The sequence below is a fragment of the Uloborus diversus genome, chromosome 1 (assembly GCF_026930045.1).
Source record: "Uloborus diversus isolate 005 chromosome 1, Udiv.v.3.1, whole genome shotgun sequence".
NCBI classification, from domain to species: Eukaryota; Metazoa; Arthropoda; class Arachnida; order Araneae; family Uloboridae; genus Uloborus; species Uloborus diversus.
In genome coordinates, this window is record NC_072731.1 from 156,521,053 (window position 1) to 156,540,796 (window position 19,744).

General features: G+C 33.8%; 1 protein-coding gene across 1 annotated transcript in view; it reads left to right on the plus strand.

Annotated features, from left to right (window-relative positions):
- Positions 1-12,698, plus strand: part of LOC129222407 (probable rRNA-processing protein EBP2) — a gene marked incomplete at its 5' end in the record, with an annotated part of 51,562 nt that extends 38,864 nt beyond the window's left edge. Inside the window, 1 exon segment of the mRNA XM_054856918.1 lies at positions 12,586-12,698. Coding sequence (XP_054712893.1) covers positions 12,586-12,633 — 48 coding nt within the window. The 3' untranslated portion in view covers positions 12,634-12,698.
- Positions 12,699-19,744: the final 7,046 nt, after the last annotated feature.

The window sequence follows — 19,744 nt, forward strand, 5'->3', positions numbered from 1 at the left end:
CTAAGTCAGATTTTTGTTCAACACCTAACTTAGCGTAATCTAGCGAAGTAGGAAATTTAATTGTACTTATTCGAGAAAGGGCATCGGCTGCTTCATTTGAGCTACCTTGCAAATATTCAATGTCAGTTGTAAACTCAGAGATAAAGGATAACCATCTACTTTGCCTATTTGTGTAGGTATCTCGTTTCTTTTGAAAAGCAAATTTTATTGGTTTGTGATCAGTGTATATTATACATTCTTTCGCCTCGATGAAATGTCGAAAATATTTTACTGATTCATAAATGGCTAATAATTCCCTATCAAAAACCGAGTATTTTAACTGAGCAGTATTCAGTTTTTTTGAAAAAAATGCTATTGGTTTCAACCCTTCTTCAGTCTGCAGACTTAAGGTTGAACCAATGAAGAAATCACTAGCATCAGTGTGTAATGTTAACTGAACATCCTGCGAGGGAAAGACCAATGCAGCGCCAATCAAACTTTGTTTAGCTTTCTCAAATGCGTCATTCAAAATTGGAGACCATTCAATAGGAGTGCTATCATTCTTTTTACATCCTCTTATTTGATCTGTTAAAGGGGTAAGCAGTCTTGCTGCATGTTTAACAAATCTTCTAAAATAATTTATTAATCCAATGAATCGTCGAAGCTCTGATATTGTTTTTGGCTTAGGATAATTTTGAATGGTTTCAACTTTTGATTTTAAAGGTTTAATTCCTTCAAAAGAAATATCATGTCCTAAAAATGATACTTCAGTTTGAGCAAAAACACTTTTGGAAATATTCACATTTAAACCATATTTGGCAAGCCTACCTAATACAATTTTCATGTGTTCTAAGTGTTCCGTTTCATTTTCGGAAAAAATTAGTATGTCGTCTAATTAAGCAACAGCGAAGTCTACATTTGAAAGTGCCTCGTTAATAAATCTTTGGAACGTATTTGCTGCACATTTTAAACCGAAATTTAAATATAAGAACTCAAAACTACCAAACGGTGTGGTAACTGCAGTTTTTTGAATATCATCTTTGAAAACTGGAATGTGAAAATATGCCCTAACAATATCGAGTTTAGAGAAAATTTTCTTGCCGTGTAAAATGTTCGTTACATCGTGTATGTGTGGCACAGGGTAACGGTCAGGCACAGTGACTGAATTTAACCTTCGATAATCACCACAAATACGGTAAGATCCATCCGCTTTTGGTACCACGTGAATAGGAGAAGCCCAAGGAGATTTTGAAGGACGGCATATTCCTTGATCCATAAGGTATTGAAATTCTTTTTTAACTTCGATTAATACCTTTGGATGTAAACGTCGGGGCTTAGAAAATAAAGTCGGTCCTTTTGTTTCTATATAATGGACAGTATCGTGACTGACTGGTTTTTTGAAATTTGGGATAGGATTCAATAACTCGGGAAAATCTTTAAATAATTCTTTGTACACCATATTATCCGAGACTAATTTAATTCCACTATATTGAGTTTTAGTTAACTCTCCCTTCGTTGTCAAACCAGTGACTGAATCAATTAATCTCGACTTCTTTAAATCTACTAGTAGTGAAAAATTTTGTAAAAAATCTGCTCCTAGAATTGGGCAAGAAACATTTGCTACAACAAATGGCCACTGATATATTCTACGCAATCCCATGTTGATATTTAACACCTTGTGGTCGTACACAGCTATTTTTGAATCGTTCGCAGCATACACGTAAGTGATGGGAGTTTTTGCTTTGAATGAAAAATGGGCAGGAATGCAAGAAATATCACTGCCACTATCAACCAAAAAATTTAATCCCGTACTTTTATCCATTATGTGTAATCTACACTGTTTATGTGCTGCTATGTCAGGGTAAATATCGTTATTAGACATAGCAGCTATGGCAAGTTTTTTTGAACTGCATCATAACTGCATGGTTGGCGACATTTAAATGCTTTATCGCCGAATTTTTCATGATAAAAACAAAACTCAGATGTATTTTGATTATCTGAGGGTGTTGGAACTCGTCTATTCCTAGATTGGGACCTATATCTATGATTACTACGACCTCTTGAAAATGAACGTTTTGATACCATTTTAGTTAATTCAGAAACTCGCATGGTTAAATGCTCAATTTGATTTTGCAAATTTGATATTTGCGTCGTTTGTTCACTATGTTTTAGTGTTTCTGAAATTTTGCAAACTGATGACTCCATTTTTATTTCATGAATTTTATCAGCTAAAATGGACAGTTCAGTCAACTCTGAAGTTGATGCTGATAAAATGGCTTGAACATGTGTTGGCAAACGCTCTAACCAAATGGTTTTTAAAAATTCGTCAGTAATTGAATTTCGTGAAAGTTCTTTCATTTGCCGAAGTAAAACAGATGGTTTTTTATCACCTAATGTAAGTTCACACAAAAGTTTCCGTATTTGGCTTGATTGCGAATCGGAAAACTCTTTAACTAATCTATCTTTTAAAGCTTGATATTTATTTCCCTCTGGAGGAGCTATAATTAAATCCGTAACAGCGCTAAGTGTATCTGCGTCAATGGCGGATAACAAGTAGTTATACTTCGTCTCATCATTTGTTATACGTGAAACATTGAAACTAGCCTCCACTTGAATAAACCAAACTGTTATATTACTTTTCCATAGTGGAGGTAATCTGGTTGCAACTCTCAAAACTGAGTCACTTTGTACAGTATTATTGGTAAATTCAACATTATCTAAACTTTCTACCGACATTTTAAAATTTAACTGAGAATTTACAAGTAAAATAACCAAATGCAATTAAATTAAAACAAAGAAAAATTAGTCAAAGATAAAATTTATCTTTACACGAAAATAAAATTTAGGCCAGAGCATTTCCCTTCAAGTGAATGACTTTAAGTGAAGAGCATACCATAGAATAAAGCATTGTCCGTCTTCTTTTTCTTTTCCTTTTTTTCTTGTCCAAAACGTGGGTCACCACTGAGAGTGTTGTGAAGGTTTATAACAACACCCTAGTTTTGTAAAAGAATTTGACTCCATTATTTTATAAAAATCGACAAAACTTTATTTACATCACATATACTTCAAGAAGTCGTCATTTTCATTTTCTCCAGACCAAATTCGTGGAACACGATCTCGTGCGTCTTTTTCACTTCTTTTAATTACGTGTTGCCATTCGGCAGTTTGTGTTAAATAGAAATAAAATAATTAAATTTAAGAATTAAAAAACATTAAAAATATGGATGAAAATATAATACTAGAGAATTATCATTACGTGGTAATAATTTTAACTGAGAAGGGCACTTCACCCTTCTCTCTCTCTCTCTTTTTTAAGAGAGAGAGAATAAATACTATCCCAAACTGAATAAATTTCAGTTATCTGAGTGTTCTGATTAAATGAATCTTTTAACTTAGAGGGAGAGTACAATTTTACTTACTTGATAAATACTGTTTAAAAAGTAAGGTAAGTCATAATCATCTAAGTCTAAGTGAGTCAGTCCTTGTCATTATTGAAATCTAAATAATTGAGTCACCAAAAGTTTTGGAAAAACTTGCTTAAATTTTACAAAAGTCTATAAAAACCAAACAAAGATTGGTAAAATCGTAAAAATCCTTTAACCGTAAAAACTGACGAATTTTCACAAAAATTACAAAAAATCAAGCAAAAATTTACAGGTAAGAGTGAATTACAAACAGGGTCGAATTTGCCTATAAGATAAACAAGTTGTTGCTTATGGCCCCTGCTTTGAAGTGGGTCCCTAACTCCCAAAAAAAATTCATGATTCCTTCTTTAAAAAATGGAAATTGCTTGAAAAAACTAATTTCTTTTTTAAGTGCTTGAAAACGTGTGGCTACAAACCTTAAATTTTAAAATTTCTGACAAATGGTAGAGGGGGAGGAATGCCAACATATATCAAATTCAGCTCCTTGCCACATCCTGTATTAAAAATGTTAAAATCATGGTTCTCACGTTTGTAATATATTATTTGAAGTAAAGTTTTGTGACTCACATGTTTCATATTTTGCTATTTATTCAATCCTGAATGCAGTATTTTGGAAATTCTTTTGTATTGATTGCTTTTATCTTACTTCTTCTGCATATTGTCTATCTGTTTAGCACGGAAAAAAATACACACTACTTCTATTTCTTTTCGTTTTCTGCCCCACTTGCAACTGAAGAAAAGTTGTTGTCATGAGAAATCTATGGTTTCTTTTTTCTTTTAAAGTTAAAGTAGTTATTTCTCCCAAAGTAAGAACAGGACTGCAAAAATTTACAATCAAGTACTAAAATACCAGAGAAAGTTTGAACAATACTGTACAACTGTATAATCTAGTTATCAATTTCTATGTCCATCCAATTAACCTTTATAAGGCTTCAATATGCAGAATTTTATATCCATTTTACAAAATTTCCTCCGGGGGAGAAACCCCTGGCCCCCTAAAATTGAAGATATTCCATTTCCCACTTAAGAGGGAGCTCTGCGTCACTCTCTTGATACCAGCTCTTAAGGTCAATTCAAAAAGGACAGCATGAAAACACACATTAATGAAAACGACACACAAAAAAGTAAAGTATGGACTTATGCATCACAGGAAACAGACAAAAACTTAGGATTGGGGGGGGGGGCAATAAAAATGTTGCTAAAAAAATAAAAAATCATGCCCCCCTCCCCCCCCAGGAACTCGGTCCTAAATCCGCCTATGAACCCCTCTTGTGTCCCCTGCCAAGCTGCAAAACATCAAACTTTTGCGTTAGCAAAAAATTCGTGAGCACCGCGGAAGTTCCAGTAGGGAAAAAATTCTTGGCAAATCTTGAGGGAGCCTTTTTTTCATCTTGTGTTTCCTGAAAGCTATTGTTGTCTCTTTCCTTCTGCCTGCAGACAAGACATGATCAGTATTTTCTCAACAAAATTTTAATGTTGCTTTTGGTTTTGACGTCACCAGGTATGGATTTACCTGTGAGCCAAGCAAGGGCAGATCCAGAAACTTCTCAAGGAGGGGGGGGGGGGGAGGCTATAGATTTTTATTATTTACCCTATATATATATATATATACAGGGTGATTCTGAATTCATCATCAATATTTGGTGGGGAGGTAGGGAATAGGAAAAGAACATTATTTCACATAGGAAAGCATGGGCGCAGACGTCATGTAGTAGGGCAATATGAATCCGGTTAAATGATGGAAAGAAAACATAACAAGAAAGTGGTAAGAGAAAAAACATTTATTTGTGCATCTTTTGTACAGACTTACAAGAGGTGCTCGAAATTCTGACCATTTGCTAGATTACATGCCTCACAACGACGTTGCATGGACAACCGAACTTTCTGGAATATGCCTGGCGTTTCCCGGATGTTTGCGGCGGCAACCGATATGCGTGCTACAAGGTCCATATCACTGGCAACAGGGGTCTCGTACACCATGGTTTTCATGGCACCCCATACAAAGAAGTCTATTGGAGATAAATCCGGTGACCGTGGTGGCCAACAAACCGGTCCACCGCGACCAATCCATTGAGCTCCAAATTTTCTGGTCAGGTAACAACGCACATCATTTGCGAAATGTGCTGGAGCGCCGTCATGCTGGAACCACATTCGCCGGAGAATAACAGCAGGAACCCATGGACATAGGCATGCCCATGCCCATGCCACATAGGAAAGCAGGTGCCCATGCTTTCCTATGTGAAATAGTGTTCTTTTCCTATTCCCTACCTCCCCACCAAATATTGATGATGAATTCAGAATCACCCTGTATAATATATATATTAGGGTGGGCCGAAAATGCACTTTTGCACAAACTTTCGAAATCGATGAGGCTTGGGGGCGGAAATGTTGTGTATTGGGTTGCTCAATAACCATGTAAAAATTTTTTGAAATCGAACAATATCTTCAGGTGGCGCCGGCGCCTTAAAAATTTGAAATTTTGACTAAAACAGACCTTTTTCTTCTAAAAACACGATTTTTTGCATTTTCGAAATAGATTACGCTCTAGTGCGGAAAAGTTGTGTATTGGGTTGCTCAGTAAACATGTAAAATTTTTTTGAAATCGAACAATATCTTCAGGTGGCGCCGGCGCCTTAAAAATTTGAAATTTTGACTAAAACAGACCTTTTTTTTCTAAAAACACGATTTTTTGCATTTTCGAAATAGATTACGCTCTAGTGCGGAAAAGTTGTGTATTGGGTTGCTCAGTAAACATGTAAAATTTTTTTGAAATCGAACAATATCTTCAGGTGGCGCCGGCGCCTTAAAAATTTGAAATTTTGACTAAAACAGACCTTTTTTTTTCTAAAAACATGATTTTTTGCATTTTCGAAATAGATAACGCTCTAGTGCGGAAATGTTTAGTATTGAGTTGCTAAGTAGCCGTGTAAGTTTTTTTTAAAAATCAAACAATATCTTCAGGTGGAGCCTTTAAAATTTGGTTTGTTCAGCAGGAAAAAGGAAACGTCAATAAACACATAAATAATAATTGAATTCATCTTTTACTGCTGTCATTTGTGCCAAGTAAGCAAACAAACATGAAGCAATGCAGCTATTTGCTTATCTCAGAGGAAATTCACTGAGATAACCCAGAACTCACCACGAGGAGGTGGCTGCATATCGAGTTCCACCCGTGCCCTCCCAACCACCCAACCATATAATGGACACTGAGATTTTATTAAATATTTCACTTTTCTGTTGCCTGATCTACTTCGCCTTTTTTGTATTTCGACTTGCTTTCAAATGAAGGAATTATTCTTTGTGATTCTAATTTCGCCCTTATAAGGCCATCCCTTTCGATTTGTCCCACCGCAGAAGCTGAAGCAACTGTCACTACTTTTACTGCCCTCTCCACTGCTTGGCTGTGGCATGGAAACTCTTTTATTTCTAGCAAAGATATTTTCTCCTTTAGAATATTTCGGAAATCTTCATTGCTGACTGCACGAAGCATTGGTGGCTCCGTAACAACTGATTAGTGTCAATCAATTAGGTCCGTATAATCTTTTGCTTCGAAATTTATTACAGGAACAGTGAACCGCCGGATACCTTCTTGTTTATTTTCCCTGGCTTTTAAAATTCTTCGTATTGCAAGCAGTCGGATGTAATTTCGTTCATCCGTAAGCATCAAAAGAAAAATATTTTCATGATGCGCAAAAAAAGCATTTCGGCTTATTACGCCATCCACGACAGTCTTCAAGTCATCTGGGAGATAACGTGACAAGCTAATCATCTTCCATAAGTGTCTAGCACCATCTTTGCAATGCGGTTTGGATTTTATATCAAACCACATCGGCACATACACTTTAATTATAAACTCTACTAAGGTTTTCAGTTCTGCTGAAACATTTGTAACTGAAATGTACAGGCGCAAAACTCGACATGCTGCCGTTAGCCAACGGGAGTGTGCTAGCTTTCCTGGTTTTTTCTCTGCTAGGGCAACAGAGCAGTAACCTGATGTTACAGCTTCATAAATTTGCAGCATATATTGTTGATCTGTACTCAGATCTTTTCGAAGCTCTTCTGATATTGCTACTAACTCTACGACATCAACCTTTTTGAAATTGACTACCGGTTTCAGCTCACAGGTTTCGAGATCTTTTCCTATTGGACCAGAAAAGGTTTCAGGACCACTTGTTTGACCGTCTAGCTTTTTTAGAAGATGCCGCAACGGTAACTCATTTGCGTGTAACATGCATATGAACCATTGAAGAAGTCTACCAACATCTTCTTCTATGAGACGTATAACTCCAGTCTTGCAACCTGTGTTAACGGGTGTCCCATCGCAGCCAACTGCCAAAAGAGTTTCAGTGTTGATATCATTCTGTAAAAGATATTCAGCGATGCTGCTCTTAATAGATTTTGCAGAACCACTAGCTGGAGAAACATGGCCGATACATTCAGATCCAGGTTCTTGTATTAAAACTACATGTTCTTCAATAACCGTTGTCCTGTGCTTTTTGTTTCCCTTGATTTGATCTGCTAAAGTTTTATCTTTTCGTCCGTCAAAAAAGAGGACTTGAAGCTCTTCTGGTTTTCCTTTACATTGTAGTTCCTTTCGTTTTCTCTTTCTCTCTCTTCTTATTTTATTTTTATCTGTAACTTTGGAACGATTATTATCAGAAATCATTCCGACATCTTCAAGAACTGCAGAAATAATTTTCGCTGCAGGCCTGTCTCCAATCCCTGCACTATCGCAGGCGAGTGCTGTGGTTGGCAGTTTTATCCTCATCTGGCTGATTACCTTGGTCTCTCTTTTCGTTTTTCTGGAATGGTTCTCTCTGGATCTAGGAGGAGTGTATTCTTCATCATTACGCGTTTCATATTCAAATTCTTCGTTCTCACAATCCTCGAACTCAGGCGACTCGAACACAGACTTTGGTGTTTGGAACTGCTGTTCACTTGTAGCAGCTTTCAACACTGTCTTGGATTGCCTATTTTGCTTTCGGAGCAGCTTCTCAGTTACTTTTAAATCAATGCCTCCGATAATCATTTTTCTGACGGTTCGTTGATCAATCAAAAATGGTTGTTCTAAATGTGGCACTTTTCTATCCTTTTCACAGGAGCATGCTTTAAAGGAATGACATTTGCATGTGGCAATGTCAAAGAGAGTTTTCTCGGCGTCTTCCAAAAATTCCTTTACTTTGTTCCTATAGGATTCCGTAGACTTGTTTTTACTTTTCAGGATATTTTTATACTTAGCATGATATGATTTAAGGATGCGCACAATTCTGCAATGAGAAATAGTAGGAATCGAGGACTTCTTCCACAAATCAGCTACCCTCTCAGCAACAACATTGGCAATGTCAGTAAAAGCTGGATCTTTGCCGTAATTTGAAGATTTCATTTGTTCTCTTATAAGGAAGTAAAATTTCATAACTTGACTGTAAGTTGGTAAGACGTTAGGTTTCAGCTCTTCTGGCAAACCAAAAACAAAACAATCTGTAACTTTTCTAGTTGAATGACAACCGGCCATTGTGACAAAAGTATAACTATAACTAACTAGTTAATGACATTTAAATACCTAAAGAGACTGCTCTTCGATGAACAAACGACATAAAGTAAGCTTATTAGTTGATTGTTTCTGTACTAGACTGAACTAAACGATAACTGTTGCATATTATCACACTGACTGTCACGTGGACTGCAGGTGCGAGAGCATTTCATTTAGTAGAAGAAGGGGGGTGAAATAGAAAACTGATAAGGAATTCTCTTTTCATGAAAATATATGTCTGTTTTGAATAAAATCTCCGATTTTAAGGCGCCGGCGCCACCTGAAGATATTGTTCGATTTCAACAAAATTTTACATGTTTACTGAGCAACCCAATACACAACTTTTCCGCACTAGAGCGTAATCTATTTCGAAAATGCAAAAAATCGTGTTTTTAGAAAAAAAAGTCTGTTTTAGTCAAAATTTCACATTTTTAAGGCGCCGGCGCCACCTGAAGATATTGTTCGATTTCAAAAAAATTTTACATGTTTACTGAGCAACCCAATACACAACTTTTCCGCACTAGAGCGTAATCTATTTCGAAAATGCAAAAAAATCGTGTTCTTAGAAGAAAAAGGTCTGTTTTAGTCAAAATTTCAAATTTTTAAGGCGCCGGCGCCACCTGAAGATATTGTTCGATTTCAAAAAATTTTTACATGGTTACTGAGCAACCCAATACACAACTTTTCCGCCCCCAAGCCTCATCGATTTCGAAAGTTTGTGCAAAAGTGCATTTTCAGCCCACCCTAATATATATATATATATATAAACAAATACAAATGTGATAAAAATTGATTGAGTTGTTTTAATTCATTGATAATATTGGAACAAGCTGAATCTGATTCAGAAAAAAAATGTCTTTCGAACGACATCGAATGCTAGGGGGTATGGGAAATCTTTCATCCCGGTAATAGGCAATTAATGTGAAATTTCTGCCTTAAAAATTAATTACAAAAAATCTAATTTGAAGTTTAAAACATAAAACCCCAGGTGCAAACAATGGAGAGAGGGGGCTCGAAGTAATTTTGTACAAAATTTCAAGGTTGTAGGTGCTATGGGGTCTCCTGGACGCAAGCCCGTCACAGACTTCCTTTCATTATTTCTTTGACCTTACTTTTTTTAATACATAGAGAAAATATAAAACTGACCCCAGCTAGAGTGGCCCTAGTCAATTTATTCAATTTTGTTTTTTCTAATTTAATAAATTTTGGATAAATATTATCATCCCGGGGAACTTAGGTTTTGTGTTTTCAAAGGCTACAACAAGGTTTTCAAAGGCTTAAAACACAAACCGTCAATTACAGTTCACAATATTTTTGAGCCGTCTTTTCGATTTTTCATACATGTGTTTATGAGGCGTTAAAAAATATCTATGCATGCACACTCACATACAGACCAAAACTTGTCGAATCAGAAAAAGAAAAAACGAAAAGAAAATATAAAATACATAAACCTACCTTGGCTAACAACATTTGGTAGCTCACCAGTTTCATGGGTTTTATCTTCGTCTTCTTTCTTGAAAAATCCTGATAAACTGATTTGTTTTCTTTTGGACTTATAGTCAACTTTTGGAAGTATGTCTGATTGCGAAGGTTATGTTTCCCCCTTTCCCCTTTATGATTTGCATTTTAGCCCGTTATACTTTTTCTTTCTCGGTGAAGATCTTGAGGTTTCTGTCTCATCATATTTTCAAGCCAAAATTCAATCCCAACAAAGAAGAAAAAATTTTTTATAAATTTTTATTCCTATCAAGGCAAGAATAATGTCCTTTTGCCTCTGAAGAATATTTTGTTTTGTGAATATTCTTTACTTGTTTTTTTGGTTAATTTTGGTAGGTGCCCGGTTATTTATCTCTTGGTTCAAGGGGGGGGGGCGATCGCCCCCTTGTATCCGCCCTTGGGGCCAAGGGGCCCCTCAAAGTCCCAAAGGGCTCTGTAAAAGCTTCAAATTATTGATAGTTCAAGTTATGGGATGTTTCTTTAGCCTTCTCAAGAATTCAGAACTCAATAAAAACTTCGAGATAAAGAAATATTCGAGTTATTGAGTTGACTATCTGCTTAACAAAATTTCTCTTTAATGTTACATTGAAAATTATACTGTATTTTGCATAAATAGGGTAAATCCTGCATTTAATCGAGAACATTTTTTCGCCCGAGCACTTTTAATTGCATTCATACCTGTAATGAGAAAGGGGAAAACGGCATGTACTGTAAGTGCAGGGCCCCATTATGGCTCGATTGGGCAGGTATGGGGATGTTGCAGGTATTAAGTTGCAAAAATTGTTTGCATCAAGGTGTGAAAGCCTTTTAAAAATGCGTTTTTTTTTTATTTCTTTTCTTTAAAAATTTTGCTTTTAATTTCAGAATTTTTGTCGCCTTTATTACAGTTAAATGTGATGGAAATAACTGATACACATATGCATAAGTGTTTAGTAATTATTCATTTATTATTTTAATTGATGGTACTAGTTCCACAACTTATTTGAGCAAAATGTATTGATCTTCTGTGGTGTGATCTGGGGTTCTGACCTGCGGAATCCAATCAGTGGATTTTTGAGATGCAGAAAATCGTCAGCGCGGATGTTCCCATGTTGTATGATTAGGCGGCGTGTGAAAGATTCCATGAGTATTAGTTTGGCTTCAAATGCCCTTGGCAAAATTAAAGCCCTAGTGTAGTTTCATATCTGTGAGTTCCCAGGTGCCTGCATCTGGTGGTAACTTTGCGTCAAAATTATCTGTGCCATTGACATCCACACTTTAATGGTGGTGCATGTAAGAATGGATGCGGTATCGGGGGGGACTACTAAAAGTCTGCAAAAGGCTAGCCTAAGGCAGCCTCCATTAGAAAGAAAGAAAAAACCTTTTTTTAAAATATAGTTTTAGTCTGTTGGCCATTTCACAAAAATGTTGTCCAAATGTAAAGTCTGCAACATGATGCCTTTTTTTGCCATAACTATTTAATTTACAGCTTGTTAGCACATTGTTTTATTTTGAGTTTGTGTGTAGCTATTAAAACCTCAAAACGAAACAATGTGCTAATCAAGCAGTAAATTAAATAGTTATGGCAAAAAAGCGTCATGTTGTGGACTCTTACATTTTGACAAAATACTGTGATTTGACCCCTGTTATTATTTAAGAATGCTTTTACTTAAGACTATACCTAAGACCTTGCTTACTTTTGAATTGTATATGCTGCATTTGTATAGAATTTAGAGGTGGTAAAATAAAACTACACTGGGGCTGTCTTAGAAAAATGCATGAGATTGAGCAGCTGTCAATTCACTCAAATTCCGAAGTAATATTTTTTGAATCTGCATCTTCTCCTGAATATTCAGCTGCATGTTGACACATTATTCAAAAAGTGAAACTACAAATAGGATTCTGAATGTAAAGTAAATGTAACCAATTTGAGAAAAAATGCTTCAATTTACCCTTTTATGATTAAAGGATATGAGCTTCTGCCAAACTTCTTGAAAACCAGTTGTTTTACCATTGGCCAACCTTATATAAAATATGGAATAGTGACATATGAACGATTTCAACACTATGCAAATTTAATTGCTAAAATATGTAATTGTTTTACACTTGCTTTTCTCAATGAATCTGTTTTTGAGTGAATTACTTTTTAATTTCAATTTTTCCATCTATTTTCAGCGACATAAGTTTAAGCCTCGTGGCAAGAAAAGACCGAGAAAAAGATGAGCTTTGGAGAACATATTCGTTGTTTGGAATTTTTGTAATAAATTTGACTTTTTTAAAAGAAATAATGTGCTGATGCTGTTTATCCAACTCACATCCATGATTGTTATTTCATTTGCTCCCAGTAGGTCAGTAAATGGATAGCCCACTGATATTAAATGCACATGCAATCATTTCAGGGACAGATCTCGCTTAGACTTGATCTGTCAAGATACAATTGTAATAGTTTATGGCAAACTCATAGGTGGATTTAGGCTGTGAATTCTGAGGTTTCGACAATACCGGGTGGGGAGGAGGAGAGTACTCCCCAGGACAAACAGTGATCCTGCAGCCTTCCTTCGAAAAATTTTGGAAATTTGCTTTTAACCGTTTACACGCCCAACTATTGATGGATGATCAGATTTGAGTAATTTTTTGAAATTATGTCTGTGTATGTCTAGTAAACACATGACTAGCATTAAATTTCCATGAAAAAATTTAGTACCGTGATTTTTAGTGTTCTATTTTTGGAACATTGGTGCTTTTCATGAAGTTTTTTTAATAAATGTTCGACATTGGGAAATGCATGTCGGACAGTTTCAATATTTTCTGATTGAATCAATTGGTGAAAATTATCTTCTTTCCGCCAACTGAAGTCAGTTTTTACCTTATGTTTTTAAGTTTTCATTTGTTTCTTAGTTGTACTGATAATGATCCTAGCTTTTGCTTTTACTCCAATTTTCTTGATAAATTTTAGTTTGTTGAAAAAAGTGCAAAAACTAGAAAATACACATTTTTAAAAAATCGCAATAAAAAGTCAAAAATATATAAACTACCAAATAGTATTTAAAAAAATACTTCAAAGTAAGAAGTAAATGTGTTGATAAAAACTTGTTCATTTGAACATTATTTCTTGGGAAAATGTTTAGTTAAATATCATGTCCCATTTTTGGAACATGGAGGCGTAAACGGTTAAAATGCTGGGTTTTAGTTGATTTCAGAGCAAATTTTATAGTAGTTTTTTGGAATGATGTGTAAGAACTTGATACAGTTTATACGGTTTTTGATAAAGGAAAAGTATATTACAATAGTCACATGTTTTTGGACTTTACTAGTCATGATTGTTTCAAAGTAAAAGAAATTGTAATGATATACAATGCTGGCGAAATTATTAGACTAAAGAGTTTTTTTTTTTTTTTTGTACACTATTCGTACTAAAATACTATTTATTTTACTGTTAAAGTACAGTACATACTGTTAAAGTACAGTACATACTGTACACTGATTATTACGTTATTTTAGCATAATTTAATGTTTGCAGGTGGCAGCACTGTCTGCTTTGTTTATGTTCTTTGTTTATCTACCTACCAGGAACATAACCTCAATCAGCTTAAACAGTTCACTAGTTCTTTTTATTAGTGTGTTCTGTTTTATTTAAAGTTAGTTTTAGGTAATTAGTGAGTATGTGTATGTGAGTATATATAATAGTGAGTATAAACAATTTTTTACCTCCTTTTTTAAAAAGTTAAGAAATTGTGTAAACCTTGTGAAAAGTATGTCAAAGAGACTTAAAATGCTCATCAACTACAAAGGAATGCATACTAAATATTAGATAATTATTTCACTGTTCGTTAATGTGTCGAAAGTTATGTAATCAATAATGAATTTGCTTTTAAAACAGTCTTAGTCTAATAATTTGGCCAGCACTGCATACTAATAAATACCCAATTACAGAGTATACACTTATTCTGTAATACAGCACTGAAGAATATGTTTATTTGATGTAATTTTTCTATCTTTTTTTTTCAAATGGATAAAAATACTCTTATTCTTAGTACGTAATACAATGTCTCTTGCACTTTCGCTATGTGGTACATACACATGTATCACACAATGAACTACATATTGTATTTTTGGGTTTGCTTTCAAGTAAATTAGCTTGCATTGTAGAATTGTGAAAAAATATAAATTACAGTTGGACCTCCATGTATGAAGTAGCATATTGGCGGGAAAAAATTTGATGTATAGAACTTTTGATATATAGAAACAATTTTATTTTGTCCTAAAAATCTCCTAAAACATTAAAATTAAAGCTAATTTTTGTGTATGAAACCCAATTTCGAATTTGTAAGAGCATCAGAGTAAGTGCAAGTTAATAATTTAAAAAAAAAAAAATTCAAATTTTTGCCCTTCATAAATTTTTATTCTACGGCAATTCAACTTGATCCGCAACATATGGGGATTTTCGTTTAGACAGTAATCGAGAGAAAAGTGAAAAATCAATCTACTTAACTTGAATGATTTTTACTGTAGCTAAAAAGGCTAGGAATTTATCAACAGACAAAAGGGGATAACTTGAAACTGATTTTACAGTGTTACTAGTTACAACTTAGATTTGAAATAATCTTGAGGGAATTTAAGAACTCCAGGACGAAACAACGCCCTATCTACACACCCCTCAACCCCAGATTCCTTATGAGTTTTGTAGCTACCATTAGTGAACATAATTTTCTCCCGTAACCTTCATTTTTCATGAGACAAAGTCTTAAGTGGAAAAAAAATCTACGAATGTCTGGAATCTTTTTTCGATATATAGAGGTGTTTTCGATATATCGAAACAATTTTTCTATGTACTGAACATAGAAATTTGCCGAGATTTCGGTATATGGAAAATTTTGATACGTGGAAGTTCAATATATGGAGGTTCGACTGTACTTTAAAAACTATGTCCTGATGAAAACATCTTTTTTTTCCCCACACAGTGTAAAGCATTTATGAAGATTCCATTTTAAGTTGTGCTGAATACTTCTACTTTTAAAAAAGTTAATAATTACTTTTTGTATTAAGAATCTAATAGACTTTTTTTACCAATTAGTTTCTCAGAAGGTTTGGAGCTGAACATTTTTATGAATTAGATTTTCATTTAATAATTTTCTAACGAACTTGTATAAGAGAAATTTTTCTAAAAATTCAAAACATAAATTTGATATGCATGAGTATTTTTCAGTTTTTAAATACAAATATTTGTTAATGTTCCTCTTATTAATTAAAGCATTTTCTATTCATAAAGGGGGGGGGAGTAAATAGAGAAACAAAGAAAGAAGTGTTACAAGTTACTTGATTCTGAACTGCACTACTCTTTCATCCATGTATTTTGTATATTTTCACAAAAAAATCAAGAAGTAATATTTCTCCTTGTTCAAACCGTGTTGTTAAACCGTGTGATATTTCAAACACAGTTAAATTAATTGGTGTTTTTATTAATTAATTGATGTTTTAAATAAAAAGAGTTTTTTTCTTCAAAAATTGTATACAGTAGAACCTTGCAAATTCAGACCTCGTTAGTCTGGATCGCTCGATTTTTTTTTTTTAATTTGAGGAGCGATTCCACAAATTTCCACAACAATAATTTATTTAACCCTCTCATGGGCAAGACCGTGTTATGTCATTGATTGAGTTCCCTTTTCTTGGCAATACAACTTTTAAATCATTTTTTTTTCATCAATAGGGAAAAAAATTTAACTGTCACAGCAGAAGATTACAGACTTTATAACAACAAAGTTAACATGTTTACCGTTATGTGTACCGTTATGTGTGTGTTATTTCTATGTGTTTCCTTTTAATGTGATTTTCAGTAAGTATGGTTTATTTATTTATTTATTTTTTTATTCTCTGGATATTCCGATTTTTTCGATATTCCGGATTGGGTTAGATCCCAATTTATCCAAATTATCAGGGTTCTACTGCACTATCTTTTAAATCTTTTTTCATAAAAACATTTGAGGCAATTTTATTTTTGATGTCGTAGTATGTAATAAACATAAACAAAGCTGAAATATGTTTTACAACATATTTTTTATCAATGAAAGAAAAACCACATTTCATAAAAGATTTTATATTTCAAACAAATATTAAGATATACTACATTAAAGTAAAGAAATTCATAAAATTCCAACTGGGTATTGTACAAAGGTTTGGAGGTGACACTTTTGAAAATTTGGGTCAAGCAGGCATACAAATGTAGGTTGAATACAAGAATAGTGTGCGAACTGCGCCTTGGCATCTTTCGGTGATAAATCCACCATTCACCGTGATGAATAACATGACCCTGGAAATTCACGTTACAGCAAACAACTCTTCAATATTTAAGGTTTTCTGTTCCGGTAATTTTATAGATACACAGTACTAGAGGATACCGGGAAAAAAAAGAGGAGTACGTTTCCTTTGTACGCCTGCCACAGTTGCTGGTACGACATAGGAGTCAGCAAAGCTCAGCCAGGGTCAGTATTAACTAATTATAAGTGAGTTGTCATCTTTTAATTACTTCATTTAATAAAATTTATTTATGTCTAAAAACTCATAAAAGAGAACCTGCTAAGTGGCAGGGGTATAATGGAATAAAAATTATACCACCCAAAAAAAAAAAACACCAAGGACTAGCTCGCGCATCAGATTTGGATTTAATCCAAATATACATAGTTAAAAGCAATGCAAGCAAAATACAACATGGCCACAAGCAATTTTAAGTCGACGGCAGAAGCATGGAATTATTTCATGCTTTCACATGATCAGGCAGGAAGCTTGACTAGAAAGTTTAGCTATTGTTAGCTGCTTACGTTGACGAAAAGCGTGGCTGTTTGAATGAAGGTGATCAAATTCTGTAAGGCATTTCGGCTAAAGGATCATATGATCATCTAACTCTCAAGGAATTACGATCAAGAATCCTTGTTAGGAATACATTTAGGAAAAAATTTGAGAAAAAAGTATTTACATGCGAAGTAGTCACTTGTGACACCTGAACTTCCACCATTTCCATACTACCTTCAAATTTGGCCTCTTCTTGACATTAACATGTTCTTTTTTAAAAAATATTCAAGTTTGTCCTGCTTTTTCAATGTGACGCAAAGATAGAAAACAGCGTCCCAATAGCTTGGATTTCATAAAATCCTAGAAATATTTATGAAGTAAATGTTATTGCTAAGTTTGAACCCTATATTTTGCATGAGACTCTACTCCACTCTACTGGCATTGACTGCCAAGGCTGCTTAGTAGTTTAGATAGTTATAGAGTTGAAGACACTAGTGAAATAGTCCAAAGCGCTGTTAGAGCCAGTGAGTGATATTACTTCTAGCAAATTACTAGTCCAGGCAAATATTTATTTTGTACGTAACATCTAAGTTCAATTAATTCTTTACTTTTAATTTTTTTCAGGATATAGAAATACTTATTTTTACCATGCTTCGTTTGCTGTAGATTTATTGTAGATTTCTTTCAGGTTTTGTTATATTTTTTTAATTCTCAATTGTAGTTGTTGTTTTTCTAAAAAAAAAAAAAGGAACTTAAAGTTGACCCTAGATTATTACTTTTGTAAAATCCCTCAAATCTTATTAAAAGTGACATTCTGTCAAAATGTGGGTTTAATTTGCTTGTTCAATGTTATATCAGCACGGTGGTAAGCATTGCATTTATAAACATTTCGTTTTAGGAAAGTTGTTTGGAGTAATATAAAAAAAATTTTAAATTTGAGAGAAAAAATTGTATTATAACTTCGTTTGAGTGTAGCATTTTGTTTACAAGAAAGGTTTTGAGCCTGGCTCTAACTCCTTTTCACTTAATCCTAAGATCTTTTGCTTCAAAGTTATGAAACCTATGTTTAAGACGGCAGAAGAATGTCTAAGTTACTTTAGTTACTTTTACGCAAAGCCACATGCTTATCTAAGCTGATATTGATTACATGTGAAGTAAGTACTGGAAAAGTTTCTTAAAATTCTAAATCTGCTCTACTTCGAACATTTTCATTCAGGCAGCCACAACATGGAAAACACTCAGCAAAATTGCATACACATAAATCGTAAACAATATTGTAGTTACCACAGTAAAAATCTTAACACATGATATTTGTATTCACAGTCTCATAAAATGAGAATTATGATACGAGCTAATCAAGTTACTAACTTGAATGCAAAGAAGTAAAAATGTAGTTTTCCTGATGCATCATTTCAGTTTTGACTGGATTAGTTTAAACTGAAAGCTGTAGACATTTAGCACCAGGAAGAATGAGCTTTGATTAGCTGCCCATTTGCCATGTTCAACAACACAGATTTTCAAACTCCCACAAAACAAAACAAATTATTTTTTATGTGCATCCAAATTCCAATGTAGATTTGGACTCAACGTGAAAGGCATTCCTTTTTTGTTAACTTCTTTAAAAATTCTATAAAAATATTTTAAGTGAAGAAATAAAAATTAAAAAGAGTACAAGGGGGTTCTGCAAATGAAAAATAAACGTATCAAAAATATTGCCTTTGATTTGACTGAAAACTCAATGAAAAGTGAATATTTAAACGACAAATTGACAAATTTTCATCGTAATGTATGTACAGCTGTTATGAATAATTTGTTTACACATGTGATCAGATTCATTCACTAGTTTCTTTACAGTAGTTCCTTGGTTAACCCAAGTAGCTACTCTTGTACTGTTGAGAGCTGTACGCAAAGAGCAGTGAAAATTGGAGCGTGAAATAGATTTGTCACAAAACTAAACATTTAAAATACTTTTTAGACAAAATAGAAAATCATTAAATGGGTCAGAGAACTTCAAAATTTTAGGCTAAACACGGTTTTGATAAAATTTATTTGTATTTAACTCAGTTCTTACAGTTATATCCAGAAAAATCCATGAAGATCGTGTAAATACTTCAAAAATACCTGAACAATATATTATTTTTTAAATATAATTAGCAGTGAAAAAAAAAATTTTTTTTTTCATTTTGTCAATTGGATTATTACATATAAAACTTTTTGGATCGTTGTACATTACTGGTTCGAGAACTGTACCTTAAATAATATAAATTAATAAACATTGAGATAAATCTTTTAGTTTGTGTCTATAATATTTTGAAAAATAGGGAAAATAGGTAGAAACAAACTATACTGATTTTCTTCTCCCATTGCCAATTCTGTTAACAGAGAACAATTGAGCAACAAAACATGTGTGCCGTGAGATTAGTTTCAAAAAATTTGGGGAGCAATTGATTAATTTACTGCAAAAACAATTTACTAATTATTTTCAAATGTTGCTTTTGTGCCTTAATTTCTTCCAGTATTTTCTATTAATGACAACTGGTATACTTGT